The sequence below is a fragment of the Plectropomus leopardus genome, chromosome 8 (genome assembly GCF_026936395.1).
Source record: "Plectropomus leopardus strain MGB_pleo_1.0 chromosome 8, ASM2693639v1, whole genome shotgun sequence".
Classification (NCBI taxonomy): domain Eukaryota; kingdom Metazoa; phylum Chordata; class Actinopteri; order Perciformes; family Serranidae; genus Plectropomus; species Plectropomus leopardus.
Genome location: NC_142183.1, coordinates 3024110 through 3043924, shown reverse-complemented (window position 1 = coordinate 3043924; position 19815 = coordinate 3024110). Strand labels below are relative to the sequence as shown.

Genomic DNA, 19815 nt, shown 5'->3' with positions numbered 1-19815 from the left:
ATTTACTCACCTGGAAAACAAAGAGTTCCCCCTCACACCTGCACACAATGTTTATATATGTAGATAGATCGATAGAGAGATCGATAGATGGATATAAAAGTGTGTAACTGTGTTTGTGTTTGTCCATCAGAAACACTGCGACAGGCAGAAAGCAAACCTGAGGATTCGCTTCAAACCGTCTCTTTTCCAACACGTCGGCACACACTCGTCTCTGGCTGGAAAAATACAGAAACTCAAGGTAACGTGTGTGTGTGTGTGTGTGTGTGTGTGTGTGTGTGTGTGTGTGTGTGTGTGTGTGTGCGTGCGTGCGTGCGTGCGTGCGCGACGACATCAGGTGATACTGAAGGTCAGCAGATTCAATTTTAGATGATTTAGTCATTTTTCATGTTTAATTAAAAGGCACATATAGTTTACTAGTACATTTTTCGCTGTAGTACCTCTGATGCGCACTTCTGTTTTACCCAGACTCTTTACTAAAAGTCATATTTTCTTGGCTCAGCATGAACACGGAGGTTGAATCAAAATAATCTTTCACATTTGAAGTCCTTTTGGGAAAAAGCCAAGGCTGTGTCTTGTAGTTTCTGAATGTAGACTGCTCTGTGGTCGTCACTTTAACTAAACCTCTGCTACTTTACCTCGTAATTTCTGTCTTTAAATGCTTTTTCTGTTTGTTATTTTATTCTTTCTTTTTAATTTATCTGTGTTTCTGTCTGTCTTTTTGCTTCTGCATCAATTTGATTTCTCCTCAGGGGATCAATAAAGGATTATCTCATCTTCTTACCTTACATGTTAAAGTGATGCTCGCATGCTGCTTATTGTTTAATCGAATTATCACTAATACCCGGGGCAGCACAGACACCGAGAGTCCTGCTGGAGTTTGAACAGTGATTAAAAAAAAGGCTGTAAGAACAAACTGACGCTGTGTTAAATTAACTAAGTAAATTTAATTTAGGGAAATGTATTAAAGTACTTAAAGTAAAAGCACACATGCCAAAAGGTTTCAATCGATTTAATACATTTTTTTAAATTAAATTAATCACCACACAGCTGGAGGTCAGTAAATGGTCACTCTGGAACATCTCAAAACAAAGACATTTATTTAAAAATATAAGATGTATTAAAAATAAAAGTACACATGCAAAAAGGTTTAAATAAATGTGACGAATAAAAATGATTCCAGTCATAGTCCTCATACATACAGTTTATATGAGATCTTATTTATATGAGAGCAAAATCAATCCATATAGAAATGATTTATTGTCATTCCAGCTCAAAAATTCACTAAATTCAATTCTGTGATTTTTTCCACTATAAAATCGGTATCGGCCTCAAAAAGCACACATCGGTCGGGCTCTAAAACTATTTTGAGCAGCTGTATATTATATTTGAGCTGTAACTCCGAGCTGCGTGCTGCAGCCGGGCTGCACTGGTCAGCTGTCAGAGTAAAGTTTAGTGAGTTTGAAAAGGTTCAGTGGAAGTTCAGCCGAGTGTCTCTGGAGATGAAGATTGAAAGTCTCTGCAGCCTCAGACACAAACTGCAGTATCTCACAGTGGTGGCAGCTCGGCGCTCAGAGCCCGACGTCTCGGCTCGCCTCTGATTACTGTGTTAAGAGCGATGGATATTAGTCCCGCTGACTGCTGCTGCAATCTGCTCCAATCAATTGGATATTGATCGGGCCGTCCCGGACCAGCGCCTCCTCGATGTTGAGATTGAGGTGCGGAGTTCGGCCTGCATGGGGCCGAGTACAGATGGAGGCTAAACACAGCTATTACCCTCCAGCCTGAAACGCTCACCCCGGGTTAGTAAGAAAATCAACGCCAAGTTTTAAAATAAAATCAAAGTTAAATTGAAAGGATTAAAGTGGAAGCGGAATTTATTCGCCTGCAGAGTTAAGTCGAGAGATTTGTTCAGACGTGAGAAACTTCTCTGGAAAAGCCCAAATAATCACTCGAGTGAAAATAATGAAACTGTGATTTCAAAAAGAAAGAAATAATGTGTCATCCTAACATACTGGTTCCAAACTTGTGCTTTTTGTTTTGTTTATCTTGTGACCTTTAAAGGTTCAGCACACTTGTTCGACTTAAACAGCTTTAAAGTTCTAGAGAAGCAAAACTTTAATACTTTGCAAGAAAAAAAACGAAGATTTAAGGTAATAAAACAACATTTTGGTAAATACGCTCCTTTGCTTTCTGGTAGATTTAGATGAAAAGATACAACAAAATACAGCTAAAAATGAAGCTTAACATGAAGCTGCAGCCTACGGAAGCCCAAAGTGGCCATATATTAATTCATTTATTTTACCTCAGTTTCCCCGAGATAGACAGGCCGACTGCTGGCTTCCACAGAGGCCCTAAAGCACCAGACATTCAATCCTTTTTTTCAAAGGCTAATTTTCTCAAGATTTTTAATGCAACTTTTTTCTTTTATTTTCTTTCTATTTTCTATTTTCTATCTATTTTCTTTTGTTTTTTTTTGACTAATTGTCTCTTTTGGACTTGGCTGAAATAATTGAAGTCAGATTTGTTTTAATGAAACAAGTTCAGAGATTCTGTGGTTAGAGTCAGATGGGTGAATTTAACAGAAACATTTAGTCAGATAATAATAATAATTCACCCAAAAATGAACATTCAGTCATAATATACTCCCCCTCATGCCAATGGAAAGTCTGGTGATGTTTTATAGTCCACAAAACACTGCCGGACGTTGTCAGAGAAAAGGTGTTGCACTCATCTCCCAAGCAACTGGAGTATATGGTAATCGGATTCGAATGTTAAAAAATATATAATAAAACCACATAATGTCTCCATACTGCTCATCCGAAGTAATCCAAGTTTCCTGAAGCCCAGATGTGCCAAGTTGTTTTGAAAACGTCACTTTTTAGCCTTATTTTAGCCTGTATCTTCTAGCTGCGTTCACAAAACGAATCCTGAATCCTGGTCAGTAGATATCCTGGGTGAGTATAATGACTGAATATTCATTTTTGGGTGAACTCTCCCTTTAAGCTGACTTAAATTTAAGACTTTTTAATGCCACTCGTGTTTAAATTTAAGACCAATTTTGCAATCACCAAAATCATATTTAAAAAAAATCACTAATTGCCATCAGTTACTCAAGGTTAGAGACAATTTTTGCTCAAATGTTTAGTTTAAGATAAAATGCTACCTTATTTTTGTCTCATTGTGGAAACAAGATTTTTTTTGTGATTTTGTGTTGTACTCTGCATACCGCGGCCTTGATCCACATCGTGCCCCGTTTGAGAGCATAAAATACATCAGGGGGTGCTGGTTCTGCTCTCCTGATCTGCATGATGCGAGAGGCAGCGGTAAATCTCGGGGTCAGTAACTGGTCACTCAAGAATATCTCAAAACAAAGTCATCTCTCTAAAAGATATCTGACGGTGATGTCATGCTTGGACAGGCTCTGCACTCAACTCAAACTGGATTAGTCACGGAGGACAGCGAGCGAGGCTGCCAGTGACACCAGTCTGTGTAAAAGGCTCGAGTAGGATGACTAACGCTTCATGTTATTTTCTGGTCAGTGCACAGAGTCGTCATCTTCATCCTGCAGAGACACAGAGAGGCAAAACAAAGAGTAAAACACACCACCTCATATCTGAATCAGCTCCTCCACATTATACATGTGCATCTCAAAAAATCTCCTGAAAAACTTCATTATTCTTAGTAATTTAATTTTAAAAAAACTTTAATATATTGTATATTCATTATGTGTAAACAAAATATTTCAAGCCTTTTTTTGTTTAAATTTTCATGAAATAGCTTATAGCTCATGAAAATCAGAAATCCAGTACCTTAAATTATCAAAATATTTTCTAAGATCATTAAAAAAATTTACTGCAAGCTACACTTTTCGCATCGCATCGTCGCATGTTTCCGATATTTTGAAAATATTTTTAATTTTTTTTTTTTTTTACATTTTTCCTGTTGAAGGCCGTGATTATAAAAATTAAAAAAAATAAATGCTTGAAACATTGTAGTGTATGTTCTGAGTCTGATGAACTGATGGAAAATTCTGAACTTTTTAACAATATTCTGATGTTTTGAGATGCGCCTGTAAATCCGCTACAACCGACAGATAACATCCTAACTTCAGATTTCGGTTTGTTCCAGGATAAGGACTTTGGGAAACAGACCCTCCATAAGGGTCACGCCAACCCGCTGGCAGAGGTGACGACCAGCCTGAAGACCTACCAGCACTTCACCCTGGAGAAGGCCTACCTGGGGGAGGACTTCTTCTGGGCCTTCACCCCCGTGGCGGGGGACTTCATACGGATACGATTCTTCACACCTGTCCGCATCGAGAGGTGGGTACCAGGGTCCAAACTCTAACGCTACCGCGTGACGCAGACGTTACAGGTAATCGTGGGTTCACAGATTCAGTCTCAGCGATAACAGATTTCAGTAAAGATTGTATTGCTTTAGTAGTACAACCTGCAATAAAAAAGGCTGCATTAAGTGACTGCAAATGCAAACAGAGCATTTCCTGCAGCTGCAGCTTCATATTAAAGCATTAAACCAAACGGGAATCAAATCACGTAAATCTCTGGAAACTTTTTTGTTTTTCCTTCTTTTTCATTATTTTTTTTCTTGAATGTGTTTTTTTGTCTCTTATATGTAACTGTTAAATTGTTAAATTATTATTATCAATAATAATAATAATAATAATAATAATAATAATAGATTTATAGTATTTTTATTTAAAAAAACACTTAAAATCTGTGCAAATTAGCAAAACTTAGTAAAGAAGTTACAAAGAATTACCTACAAAATAAGCAAAGTAAAAAAAACAAACAAAACAAACAAACAAGAAAATGACAGAAAGAAAAGAGAGTCCTGAAAATAAAAAATACATGTATTTTTTATATATGTTTTATAATATTTTTTCTGTAAATTCATTTTTCGAATAAAATTATTATATTCATAAATATAATTTAATGGACATGTTTCCCTATTTTTGTGATAATTTTCTAATAATAATCCCCTCTTTAAAAAAAATCTTTTCAGGTAATATGTACAAAAAAACCCAAACTTTAAAACAACCAAAATATATTTCCTGCAAAATTGGAAAGTGAAAGAACAAAAAGAACCTTAAAAACCTTAGTTTCCTTAAAAAGCTGCTTAAAAACTTTAATAATTCCTTGAAATGATTTTAATTATGTAATGTTGATGAGTTTAAATATCGTTTAATTTTAGACATTTTACCTTCTTTAAAAAAAAAAAAAAAAACTCTCTGGGAAATTGTTGGACATTTCTTGCCAGGTTGCCTTTTTCCTCATGTTTGTGAGATGAATAAAACCGATTTGCTCGTATTTGAAATTGAGAAATCGTATTTGAGGCTTTTTCTGTTTTGTTTTTGTTTTTTTTTTATATAAAAAGGATCTTATTTAAAAGCACTGAAACTCACTACTAATATTTCTCATAAATATATTTTAACATCACGTCTCCTGTCTTTGTCCTTCGTCCTCTCAGGTATTTCTTTCGCAGCGGAAACATCGAACATCCGGGAGACAAACTCTTCAACACGTCAGTGGAGGTTCTGCCGTTCGATGTGAGTCTTCGAACCTTTAACTTTAGACACAGACTGCGTGTGTGCGAGTGTGTGTGTGTGCGAGTGCGAGTGTGTGTGTGCGAGTGTGTGTGTGTGCGAGTGCGAGTGTGTGTGTGCGAGTGTGTGTGTGTGTGTGTGTGTGTGTGTGCGCGAGTGCGAGTGTGTGTGTGTGTGTGTGTGTGTGTGTGTGTGTGTGTGTGTGTGTGTGCGAGTGCGAGTGTGTGTGTGTGTGTGAGTGTGTGTAAGTGTGTGTCACATATGTCTCAGCTCATATTACTGAGATCAGACTCAGTTTGTGTCCCTGAGAAGTGAAGCAGAGTGATGGATCACTGCGTCTCACTCCTCTGTGGTCGACTGTAAGACGACGGCTGATTGAGAGTCACAGCAGGACGGAGAGAGAAGAGAAACTCTGAGAGGAAGAGGAGCTCCGACTGAGATCAACCTCAGCGGGGGGGGGGAAATCAGCACTTAACCCTTTGATACCAAAGCAAATAGGCTTTGTCAAACACATGGGAAGAGGGTGATAAGAAACTTAATAAAAGAGAAAGGTCCAAAAAACAGCAAGAAATTATAAAAAAAATTCCAAGAAAATTATCTAAAAAAGAAAAAAAAGAGAACAACCTAAAAACAAAAAAGAAAAAATGAAAATGACGAGCAGTGGAACAAGAACTGGCCCAAAAAATAACAAAAAAATATTAGAGTTACAAGAAAATTACCTAAAATACGTCAACTAAAGAAAAGTGGGGAAAAAACAAACAAGAAAATGATCTCAATAAAGTTCTTTTTAAAACTTTTTTTCTGTAAAATAATTTATTTTCAGTATATTATTTATTTAAGAAATTAATTATTTAGAAACACCTGGACGCATCGCTCCGTGTCTCATCCAGCCGCTCGCGCTGAGCTCTCGTTATTATTACCAGGGGCAGATGTAATGTTTTGGGGGCCTGGGGCCACAAGCACAAGAGCTTAATTTGAGCCGTTCTCTAACTGGCCCCAGCACAGACATGCTCGACAGCCCGCTCCAGCAAAACAAACCGCAAAAAAAAGCAAAAGCAAAATAATTATTCATTAACTGTAATCGAGGTAAAAATGTTCAATTGATCGTGATTCTGAATTTAGGTATGAGGTTTGCTGGGAGGAAATTTTGTCTTTGAATCTTAGTTGAGGACTCCTGGTCTAGAGTCTAGTGAAAGGCTTCTGAGTGCAGCACAGTAAAAGTGATGTTGATTCAGGTGTTAAAGGGTTAAAGTAGAGGAGAGGGAGACTTCTGTTTTTAATCTGTATTTCATTTCCGTCTTGTTTATTCTCTTATCTTTTCATTTTGTGTTTGTTTGAAGATAAGTTATTCCTTCATTTGTTTCGAGGGAAACGCAGCGCAGCGGTCGCAGTACAAAATAGATGCATATCAGACCTGAAGGTGCTGAAAATCCTAAAATATACATGTTGTGGTTCCCCTTTTATTCCAAGTTAATTTGAGCATTAAGTGTTTTTTTATTTTAACATATTATTTACAAATTAATTTGAGTTTGTGTTTTGCAGAATATTCAGGCGGAGAAAGAGGCCTTGACAGAAGGGAGAGAGAAAACGCCAAAATACCATCGGACAGAGGACGGATTCATCAGAATAGGTGAGTGACGACACGCGGCGGTGACATCACACCAAAATGTGCTTTAAAAATTACGCGGTAAAATATTAATTTCTTTTCCATATTTGAGTCAAATGTTTATTGGTGTTGTGTTTTTATCGGGACAAAACAAATAAAATATGATGCACAGTTTGTTCTCCGCTGTGTGAGAGCTCAACAAGTTACAGATAATAATTTAGATTTAGAAGTTTTAGTTTGATATTTATGTTAACAAAATTAACAAGCTGCAGGGAAACAAAAAAATGATTTTTGTTTTTGGACTCTTATTGGCAAAATCCTCCAACTCTGATTTTAACCATCAAACTGTGTTTTTGAAGAAAAGAGAAACAGAAAAAAATAAAATAAATAATAAATTAGATTAAATTAAACCAGTTCTCTCACACACACACACACACACACACACCAAAAAACCCTAACCCTAACACTAACCCAACAACAAATACAACACACACACACACACACACACACACACACACACACACACACACTCACTCACTAGAGGGGATTTTGGTACGTTTACATGTTTGGCCGGTGACGTAAAGTTCACTGTTTTTGGAAAATCTCGTTTCACTTTATGACGGTTATAAAAACAGAAGCAGCAGCAGGTCAGCTGGTCGCGGGAGGATTTTATTTGTTAAGAAGTTTGTTTTCATTAAATCTGCAGTGATTGAAAGTACCTGAGTAGATTTACTCAAGTATTTTACTTTTTTTTCTCAAATTGTTTTATTCAGGTTTTCAAAGTTTAAAAAAAACATACAAATGGAAAGTGAAAATTAACTGTCTTATATCCATGAGTAGAAAACATTGTTTGACAAGATAAATGTAGCTTAAAGCGTAAGTTGTCACAAAGGAAAGGAAACTATTTATTTATATACATCTGCATACATATACATCTATCTAGTATTATACCTTTAAAGAAATTTCAGGTACTTTTACTTCACTTGAGTGTTTCTTTTTTATGCTATCTTATATTTCTTATCCACATCTCCGAGGGAAATATTTATATTAATATATGTTTTGAAATACGCAGTAAACGGCCTACAGTGAGGGGAGGACGACCTTTCATATATATTAGGATATACAGTAATAAATAATAATAAAAAACTTTATTTACAGAGAACTTTTCATACAAGGAATGCAGCTCAGAGTGCTTCACAATAAAAAATGCCAAAAAACCCCCAAACACAATATAAAAGTAAAAGTAAAAAGAGAGCGCTGAGAGCAGTAAAAATAAGAGAATGGATGTAAAATTATATTTACAAGAGTTTCATTGATTAAAAGCCAAACTAAATGCTGTCGTTCAAAAATGTTCACATTCATGGTTATTAACCTTAAATTGATGCGTAAATACAGCAAATGAAAAGTGAATCTATAAAATACACAAATAACTGAAGCGCTGAGTCACTGACTGCAGCTTCAGGGTTCAGCTGTCCATCAGCACAATGTCGGATTATTTTTTTCATTAGTTGAACTGATTTCAGATTATTTATTTGAACTATTAATAAATAAATGTCGGCGCTCTGACCTGATGACTCTGTGTCAGCGCATGTTAATACAAAAATACAAAATATATGAAATGAAATAAAACCCACAGAAGGTCTCATCATTCGATTCAACTGCTTCAGTAAATATCGCCTGACATGCTGATTTAGAGAACAAAAAGACACATTAATGACAGTTTTGGTTATTTTAGGAACATTTTTCATGCACAAAGATTAAGTGACTTTATTTTTAATTTTTTTACAAATTAATTTTTAATTTTATTTTATTCAAACTTGAATAAAAGGGGGAAAAAATAATAATTTCACAGTTTTGGCTTTAAGTGTTTTGTGTTTTTTGTTGGGGTTTTTTTTTACACTTATTGCCCTTTAATTCATAATTTTACATATTTGTTTACTCAGTACTGATATTTCTTTACCATCTTTCAAAATCTAAATGATATAAATGTACTTTAGCACCATATGATAATAATAATAATAATAATAATAATAATGATAATGATGATGATGATGATGATGATGATGATAATAATAATAATAATAATGATAATAATGATAATGATAATTACGTTATTATAGCACAGTTTATACACCAAGTGCAACTCAAAGTACTTCATGAAAATATTGTGAAGTAATTTAAAATATACTGGGACATAGATGTGAATTACATATTAACATACATGTGGATTTTTCTTTATTTGTTTACGTCACCGTCTGTTGTTTAGTCTGATTTTTCTCTGCACCCTCTTAGCTTTTGTAAATCTAGAAATGCTCCTGCAGAAATGTAGGATTTCAGCGTGTAAGGGAAGATAACAGCTGCGCTGTGAACAGAAGAAATGAAGGGAAGGAGCGCCGGAGGAGAGGAGGACACGTTTTAATCTGACATCATAAATTACCAGCAGCTCTTTATCCCCTTCATCAATTTTTCAGATGAGTCGGCGGATCGATCCGGCCGGCTCTCCTTCGCTCTATTAATTTCAGCGAGCTGCCTTCGGATCTCCTGCAGAGAAACGCTGAACACTTCAGAGATCTTCCTACACGTTATTTTATCCCGTCGCCGACTTAAATGTTTCAGTTAAATCTATAAATGTGTTTCATTAAAAATCTCTAGAAAGTTTTAGAGGTTTAATCATGATTTTGTTATTAAACACGCTGATACCTGGAGGATTTCTGAGGACTTTTCTGAAATATTACAGGATTATTGATAGATTATTGATATGATATGATTCACGCAAAGTCCACTGAACGACAGCTGATACATATATTTGTATTTCTGGCTTCAGGAAAGGAAATGTCTTTTGGTCCACGACAGAAATTTCGACAGTTCACATCGTGGCCAAAAGTGCAGTTGCACCGTCTGGGTCGGTCACGTGATGCACACGGGCCCAGAGAGACTTCTCCCCGTTGACTTTCATCGGGAAAGAGACGTCTGTAGATTAGTGGATCGGTTTTTGAATTTAAGCCGAGAGTCTAAAAGAGCCACAAGATAACATTTTTTTGGACTGCCGTTCAAGCTAGCGGAGCGCTAAACTGGAAGTCAGTCGCTCGTCGTGGAAGTTACGGACTCGAAACACTCAGCCGCTGCAAATCTCTAACGTGAACGCCTCATGGGCTCCTTAAAGCGGAAGATCCGGGTTCAGTCTCTCCTCGGAAATTTAGTTTTTTAATGCTTCATCCGCCACCGAGCAGCTCTCATAGGAATGAGGCGGGGCGCCGCCTCCACGCTGAAACAAAGTCTCTGGAAAACAGTTTAAAGCTTTATTTTTAAAGTATGAAGCTTCTTTTACTGGACTTAATTAATGTTATCAACTTTTAAAAATGATTTAAATCACAGAGGTCCTGAGGGGTCAGAGTGACAGCAGTGAAACTGGAGTCAGAAGTGTCAAATATTAACCATTTATTTCTTTGCACGTGTGAGACACAAGCTCCCAAAGACAGAAAATGTTTAAAAATGTGCAACAAAATTTAAGAAATGGTATTTTATATCTAAAAAATTCCAATTTTTATTTTAAATTTAAAAATGAAAACAAACTGCCATGATCTATGAGAGGTGAAAAAAATGTTTTAAATAAAAAAAAGGAATGAAAAATGTTTTCATGTCTAAAGAGGAATAAAACACTTTGGAAAAAATTGACAGGAGGTTCATTACAGAATAAAATGTATTCACACATTCGTGTTCCCCAAAGAATAAATCCCACTAACTTTTTCTCGCTGCGCCGCCATCAGGTCAACATCCGATCTGGTGCGGCTGGTTGTGTTTTTATTTTAACGTCTGCTCTGGGTTTTATTCTCGTCATCGTGTGATCTCCGTTTCTGAGAAAAGCTCTCCGGCAGCCGTACACACGTCTCTGGATATTGACCATAATACCCACAATAATAACAGATAATACCCTGTGATAAACAATAACACACACACGCCCCGGACGCTGCTCTCTGTTGGGATTACGCTCGCACACTCGTACCTGGAAGCGTGGCTGCCGGCATCATAATCCCAGGAAATAATCCTCTGAAGGATTATTGCTCTGTTGAGGAGCCGTCGCACCGAAAACCTTCACTGAGCTGAAATAAGTCTGAACACCGGCGCGAGGCCAGATGGGCTCTGATGGAGACAAATGAATCAAAGAATAACCCAAAAATAAATAAATAAATAAATAAATAAATAAATAAAAGCATGGAGAAAATGATGACAGAACCACAGGGGTCAGTTAATGGACTTTGGATAAATGTTAATGGGTCTCAGTAACCATTAATAACCCTGTAAATCTGCACCAAAAGCATCAAAACCCTTTAATTACTCACCTCCATCAACAGATGAATAAATAAATAATAACCCAACAACAAATCCCTGAAAATCCTGTGATACTCACTCGTACTCTTCTTTTAGATGTCGACGTATTTAAGTGAACAGAGCGACAAAATTAAGGACTTTTTTTTTTATTAATGAATAGTGAGGAGTGGAACAACTTTTTTTCAAGTTAAGATGATTTATCTGCTTAACCCTTTGATTTCTTTCAAAAACATGGCAAGAATACAAAGAGACCTGATTACAAAATTAGCAGGAAATTAGTAAAAAAGTACAAAAAAGTAACCCAACAATTAGTTTGAAAAATGAAAAATTGTTTAAAAAAAGGAAAAAAGGTAAAAACAAAAGGGTAACATAAATTAAAAAAAAAAAAAAAGAATGAATAAATAAATAAAATATGAAAAAAGGCTTACAAGACTTGGAGAAAAGTTATAATCTAATTTTAAATCATATTTTATAAACGCTTCATATGTTTTGTGTGGAAAATCGGAATTTGTAAAGTAACTGAAGCTGTCAAGAAATACCTTTGCAAAAAACTATACGGCATTATAGATCACAGAATACGTTAACAAAATGCAGAAATTTATCAAGAAAAAAAATTTTTCCATGTATAATATATTGTAAAAAATGCAAAATCAGTGTGATATAATAGAAATCTGGAGAAAAAAAGTAACGTCATACAATAAACAAGAACAAATATAAATAAGAAAAATACATAGATGAAAAATAAAAATAAATCAAGTGAAAAAAAAATCTAAAGAATTTATGGTTACAAAATATATGTTATATAATAAAAATCTGAAAATAAAATTCACTCAATAAAATAAGCAAATAAATAAATAAAATGACTTTATAAATATAAAAACATAATAAATCTTTAGTGTAAAAGAACAACACAAATATGGTATAAAAACAAAAAGTCAGTTCAGTATAATGAAAACAGAACTGAACAGAATTACAGTATAATCCAAATAATAAAGTGCATTTGTATATAAATATTTGTGTGAAATTATTTTCTTTGTTTTTAGTGAAGCAGTTTGATTGTAAAAACTGTCTTCTGTGGGGTTACGATGCCTGTTAAGGGGTTAAAAATGTGTGTTTTGAGAATGAAGTGCATCATTTTATGATTTTCTTGTTGAAACTGTTTTTTAAAAAGTGGTCTGAAGTCGTTTTCCGAGTCCTTCGGGTCCGTTGATCTCATTGGTCTCTTTCAGGAACGTTCAAGAACGGGATCGCGGAGGGGGAGGTGGACCCCACCTTCGGGCCCCTGGAGGCCATGCGCCTCACAGTGTTGACGGACTCGCCGGTCTGGGTGATCCTCAGCGAGGTGAGACCACCTGGACTGGAGCCAGATTCAAACCAGTTTGTCCCAGAACAGCTCGTGTCTCTGTGACGGGACTGTAAGACTTTCAGGCTGCTTTTCTTTGAGCACAGAGTTCTCCAGGAGGTTTTGAGGGGCAGCGAGGGGGATCAGGGTTCCTCAGCTCAGTTCACGGGGACCTGCAGGGATTATTGAGGGATCAAGGAGATCTTGAAAAAGTTCAAAGGGTCCACCAGGAAATTCCAGTGTCTTCAAGGATTTCCCAGGAGTGTTTTGGAGGTTTGAGAGGTCACTGAGGTGTTTTTAGAGGAGGTTTGAAAAGGTTGCACAAGTGTCAGAGGTTTTTGAATCGGTCTTGAATGGGGTTTCAAGCATCCTGGAGAGAGTTCAATGTGTCCTCCAGGTTCCAATGATACTGAAGGTCTAAGAGGTCCTTGAAGAAGTTCCTTGTTGTAGTTTTTAGATATCTTTCAGTAGGTTTACATGATGCTAGAAAAAGTTGAAATATTGTGTCGGTCCGACTAAAACTGAACTTTTAAATACGGCCACACACTCACACTCAGACTCACACACTCACACTCTCACACTCACACTCAGACTCTCACACTCACACTCAGACTCACACTCACACTCACACTCAGACTCACACTCAGACTCACACTCACACTCACACGCACACTCACTCACACTCAGACTCACACTCACACTCAGACTCACACTCACACTCAGACTCACACTCACACTCACACACACACTCACTCACACTCAGACTCACACGCACACTCACACTCACACTCACACTCACGCACTCTCACACTCACACTCAGACTCACACTCACACACTCACACTCACTCTCACACTCAGACTCACACTCACACTCAGTCTCACACACACTCACACTCACACTCAGACTCACACTCAGACTCACACTCAGACTCACACTCACACTCAGACTCACACTCACACGCACACTCACTCACACTCAGACTCACACGCACACTCAGACTCACACTCACACTCACACTCACACTCAGACTCACACTCACACTCAGACTCACACTCACGCACACTCAGACTCACACTCAGACTCAGACTCACACTCACACGCACTCACTCACACTCAGACTCACACTCACACGCACACTCAGACTCACACTCACACTCACACTCACACACTCTCACACTCAGACTCACACTCTCACACTCTCACACTCTCACACTCACTCTCACACTCACACACTCACTCTCACACTCAGACTCACACTCAGTCTCACACACACTCACACTCAGACTCACACTCAGACTCACACTCACACTCAGACTCACACTCACACTCACTCACACTCACACTCACACACACACTCACACTCACACTCACTCACACTCACACTCACACTCACACTCACACGCACACTCACTCACACTCAGACTCACACTCACGCTCAGACTCACACTCACACTCAGACTCACACTCAGACTCACACTCACACTCACACTCACGCACACTCACACTCACACTCACACTCAGTCTCACACACACTCACACTCAGACTCACACTCACACTCACACTCAGACTCACACTCACACGCACACTCACACCCACTCACACTCAGACTCACACTCACGCACACTCAGACTCTCACTCACACTCAGACTCACACTCAGACTCACACTCACACTCACACGCACACTCACTCACACTCAGACTCACACTCACACGCACACTCACACTCACACTCACACTCAGACTCACACTCACACTCAGACTCACACTCACACTCACACTCAGACTCACACTCAGACTCAGACTCACACTCACACTCACACTCACACTCAGACTCACACTCACACTCACACTCACACTCAGACTCACACTCAGACTCACACTCACACTCAGACTCACACTCAGACTCACACTCACACTCACACACTCACTCTCAGACTCACACTCACACTCACACACTCACACTCAGACTCACACTCACACTCACACGCACACTCACTCACACGCACACTCACTCACACTCAGACTCAGACTCAGACTCAGACTCAGACTCACACTCACACTCACACTCACAGCGGTCCGACGTCTTTAACCCTTAAAAACCTAACGTGATCAAAAATAGTCCTTTTTTAAAGTCCTTTTTTAACTCTTTGAGAGTCAGGCTGGTGTTAAAGGGCTGATTTCGCTGCACCAAAGAGCAGAGCAGCCCTCCTGACCTCTGACCTCTGACCTCTGACCTGTCTTTGAGGGTGTCTGAGGTCAAAGTCTCTCCGTGTTAACCCTTTAAAGAATGCATTAGTCTGGGTTTTTGATCATTTACAGACAGAACATGTCCAGAGGAAACACTGAATATTTAAAAAGTATTTTAAAACAGTTGAACATTAAACTTTTATACAGAAATATCTGGATCACTGTTAACTCTTATAAATCAGTGTTAACCCTTTGAAACCTGAACGCTTGATTTATTGTTTTAAAAACATGGTAAAGAGGGAATTTAAGATTTATTTGCACAAAACAAAACAACGGAAATACAACGAAGAAACAAGACGAAGTTCAGCAGGTGAGATTAAGAAACCTCAATCTCGCTTCAATAAAAATAATAAATATAAACAACCCTCACTCTAAACAAACAAGCAAGCAAAGTCAATAAACTATTATAAAGTAAGCAACGTAAATGGACCAAAAACAACTGAAAAAATAAAATAATGAATAACGACCAACAAAAGAATAAGTGACCCAAAAATTATCAAAGAAATTGTAAAAACTACAAGAAAATTATTTAATTTTTTAAAAAAGTGTTTGAAAATGATCTCATGTTAGTGATATATACTCATCGTTTGTGTATATGTTAATTATTATGTGAATATTAAAAAAAGGAGGGGGTCCTTAAAAAAGAATCGTAGAAAAATGTATGAAAATAATTTAACAAAAATTTTAATTAAAAATTGAAAAATAAAAAAGGAAATGATCTGGAAATAGTGCTTAAGAATTGCAATAATTCTGTTACATAAATTTAAAAATGTAATTATGATCATTAAAAATACATTTTTTCCCTAGCTTTATAAAAAAAAGAAAATTCTCTAAATCTACTGATTTTTTGCAATTTTTGTAACATTTCTTACCAGGTTGCTCATTGACCTTTTCCGTGATTTTGCTCAAGGTTCAGCGGTTTAAATCCTTGTGAACAGCTGATTTTGCAGCCTGATAAACCGCCGGTCTTTATGTTCTCGCTGGATCTTTTAGTTGCATGTTGGTGTGACTGGTTCATACTGGTTTCTGTGGTCTCTCCTGTCTCAGATCTTCATAAAGAAGGCCGAGTGAGGCTCCTCTCCCCCTCAGTGATACCTCAGCACCTCCGAGCGTTCAGCCGAGCTGACCGGAGGCCCGTCAGCTGCCGTCCTGATTCACACCGCGGTGCCGCAACGCCGCCGTCTGGCCGGACCTCGCCACTGCAGGGCTGAACAGACCCGAGACTGAAAACACAGATCACACAGACAGACGCACAGAAAGACAAACTGTCTCCGGGGTTTGCACAACACGACAAGCGAAGAGAGAAGTCGCTCTCAGACGATGCTGTAATTAAGAATCTGTATTTATGTGTACATACAGGAAGGTAGACGTTGAAAACACTGGTAATTGTCGAGGCGGCGGCGACTGCGCCGCGTCCTCTGAAACTGCTGCTTCCAAAATCAAAGACTCAAAGGCTTTCTGTCTGCAGACGGTCGGTCCGGACCTTTCTACCAACACTATCCCACCAGTGTACCCCCCACAGTAACCGTGTATGTGCGTGTATGCGTAGAGCTGAGCACACTGTCATATGAATGCCCTCTCAGTGTGTCCGTGTGTCTGTCGTCGCTGCTCGGGGTTCACGCCGTTTCCCTCCATCTGAGAGCGATTTGCCTTAACGAAGACGGAGAGCAGATTTACTTCAAAATAGGACGAGCCCCGGACTGACCAAATGTAGCCACGACGAGTACCCAGAATCCTTTGCTGCGACCTCGGACCTTCTCGCATCTTTGTGGCTTGAAACTACTGACGGCGACAGCTGGTATTTTACTTTTTTAACGAAGTCTTTTAAAGTCGTTTTATGTTGAGTTTACTGAGGCCTTGTTACTGTCAACAGCTCTGCTCTACTTCACAGTACTCTGCTGTACTTCACTGTACTTCACAGTACTCTACTATACTTAACAGTACGTCACAGTAGTGCGGTAAGGTACTGTGAAGCACTCTAGTTTCCTTTGTGCTCTGCAGTACTTTACTGTTCTGAAATGTTCTTTACAGTGCTTTAATGTACTCCACAGTACTTTAATGTATTTTACAGTACTTTACTTAACAGGACTTTAATGTACTTTGAAGTACTCTACGGTACATACAGTTCTCTGGTTTACTCTCCAGTACTCTACTGTACTTTACAGGACTTCACAGTACTTTATGTACTTTACAGTGCTTTAATGTACTCTAAGGTATGTTAATGTACTTTACGGTACTTTAATATACTTTACAGTATTTCACAGCACTCTAACATACTTAACAGTACTTTGATGTACTTTACAATACTGCAATGTACTTAATAGTATTTCACAATACTCTAGCGTACTTTACAGAACTTTAATTACTTCACAAAACTTTACTGTGCGCTACAGCACTGTGATGTACTCAAAGGTACATTAATGTACTTTGCAGTTTTTCACAGTACTCCAAGGTACTTCACAGTACTCTGATGTACTTTACAGTACTCTAATATACCTTATAGTACTTCACAGTACTCTAAAATACTATACAGTACTCTAATGTACATTACACTTCTCTAATGTACTTTAAAAATACTTTAATGTACTCTACAGTACTCTAGTTTCCTCTGCTGTGCTCTGTAGTACTCTGACATACTTTACAGTACTGTAATGTACTCTACAGTTCTCTAAGGTACTCTGTGGTACTTTAGTTTCCTCTGCTGTGATCTGCTGTACTTTACTGTACTGTAGTTTTTCAGTCCAGTGCAAAAACACAGATTCACTTCTTTTTTTCTTTCTTTTATTTTTTAGTCTCTTATTCACACTTTTGGTAATAAATACTACAGATTATCAAATACTTTCTATAGTTTAATTTTCATTTCTCTGTAAAGACGGCGTTTTTTTCATCTGGGACTTTGTCTTCTCGTACTAACATCGTCTCTTTTAGTCCACGTGTCCTCGCGTTCCCTCAGATTATAAACTGGTGCCCTTTGCACACTTTGTTTGTTCCTGCTGTTCAATATTTGGTGTCGCTAAATAACACAAATATTTCCTTCAAACTCGAAATGACGATTTCTCGTGTCCTCGCCTTCGTGCTGCTGTCATGATCACGTGTACAGAGAGATGAATAATCTGATTTCACGTCCTGAATATGATCCAGACCAGGATAAGACTCAAAACCGAGAAAAAAGTGTTCGTACATGTAAACACAGCTGTGTGTTTAATATGCTGGAAGGACCTGCGTTAAATTTAAATTATGGTTGTTTTTATGGCTTTTCGTGTCTTAAAAACATTCACTTTTCTACCTAATTTAGTCCTAAAAATGTAGCCATGTTCAAATCCATCGAGTTCTAAGCTATTAAAGCGCATCAATTATTAATTTAAGGGAACAAATTAAGTGATTCAAAACAACAAAATCACTCATTTAAGGGAACAATTTAATTAAAAAAATCTTCCAACTCGTCCCAGACTCCAGGAGATCTCCCCGTCTCTCATAACTGGACTTCATTCATTCATTCAAATGGAAAACAGAAACACAAACAGGTTTTTTTTTCAGATTTGAGGTGAACTGAGCGTCTTCAAGTGTCAGGAAACATCCCGAGATTTCTTTTCTTTGTAAGATGCACTGGAATGCATTACTATAATCTTGTGTTTGTCTTTTGTATCCTTTAGATAAACTCTATTTAAATGATCTTAAACTTCTATCCAACCTGTGACTTGTAATAAAGACAGAAATTTAAATGATTTTTGTTTTTTTTTTCTGTGGATGGAGGTTTGTTTTGAGTGACTCTGGTGTGTGTGTGTGTGTGTGTGTGTGTGTGTGTGTGTGTGTGTGTGTGTGTGTGTGTGTGTGTGTGTGTGTGTGTGTGTGTGTGTGTGTGTGTGTGTGTGTGTGTGTTTGGGCAGATTTCTGTGAATGTCATCAGGTTTCATCAAAGAAAAAAATGATGAAATCCCAGCATCACTTGCAGTTGATTTATCACAGGAGAAGCTGCGAAGGATGAATTTATTTCAATTTCATGCAGGAAAAAAGGGTGACAGGAAGTGATCCACAGGGTCCCTAAAAATTGTGGTATTCACAATAAAAGGCTTCATCTTTCATGTCGCAGCCAAATTCAGTGTTTGTGTGAGCATTTAAAGGAGGTTGCAATCAGCTGTTATGTTGGTTTTTTTTTCTTTTTTCCTTCAAAAATAACTTTTTAAACAGAAATAAAAGTAGTTTAACCCTTTGAAATCTGAGAAAATTAGCTTAATTTCTTTCAAAAACATAGAGATGTTACAAGTTACCAGAAATCAACCTGAACTTCAGCAGAAAACAAAAAGAGAAAATGTAAAAAATGAAAATAAATGAATATTAATATTATATATAATAATATTAAAATATATGAATATTATAAATATTATTATTCATATATTATTATTATTATTATTATTATCTTCTGATAATTTCTCGCAATTAAAAGAAAATCTAATCAATTTGCTTCAGTTTCAAAGGTTTAAATGCACGTGAAAGGCGACTGAATGCAGCACAAGAAAACTGATGTTGTTCCAGGTTTCAAAAAGCAAAAGAATCAGTAAAAAACACAAAGCAATATGATAAGTATACGTCAGTTAAACCAAAACATAATCAAAAAAAGGGGTAAAAAAAGAAGAAAAACAGTGCAGTATAACAAGTTAACAGTAAAACCACAGGGTAATATAATAATTTAAGTGTAAAAAATGTAAAATATAAAAATAAGAATTT

At 37.3% G+C, this 19815-nt stretch overlaps 1 protein-coding gene across 1 annotated transcript in view; it reads left to right on the top strand.

Annotated features, from left to right (window-relative positions):
* Positions 1-18815, top strand: part of mgat4b (alpha-1,3-mannosyl-glycoprotein 4-beta-N-acetylglucosaminyltransferase B) — a 120001-nt gene extending 101186 nt beyond the window's left edge. The window contains exons 10-15 of the mRNA XM_088080743.1: positions 131-238; positions 4129-4322; positions 5488-5566; positions 7106-7193; positions 12728-12840; positions 16138-18815. Coding sequence (XP_087936869.1) covers positions 131-238; positions 4129-4322; positions 5488-5566; positions 7106-7193; positions 12728-12840; positions 16138-16161 — 606 coding nt within the window. The 3' untranslated portion in view covers positions 16162-18815. The remainder of the gene's footprint in view (positions 1-130; positions 239-4128; positions 4323-5487; positions 5567-7105; positions 7194-12727; positions 12841-16137) is intronic.
* The last annotated feature ends 1000 nt before the right edge of the window (positions 18816-19815 follow it).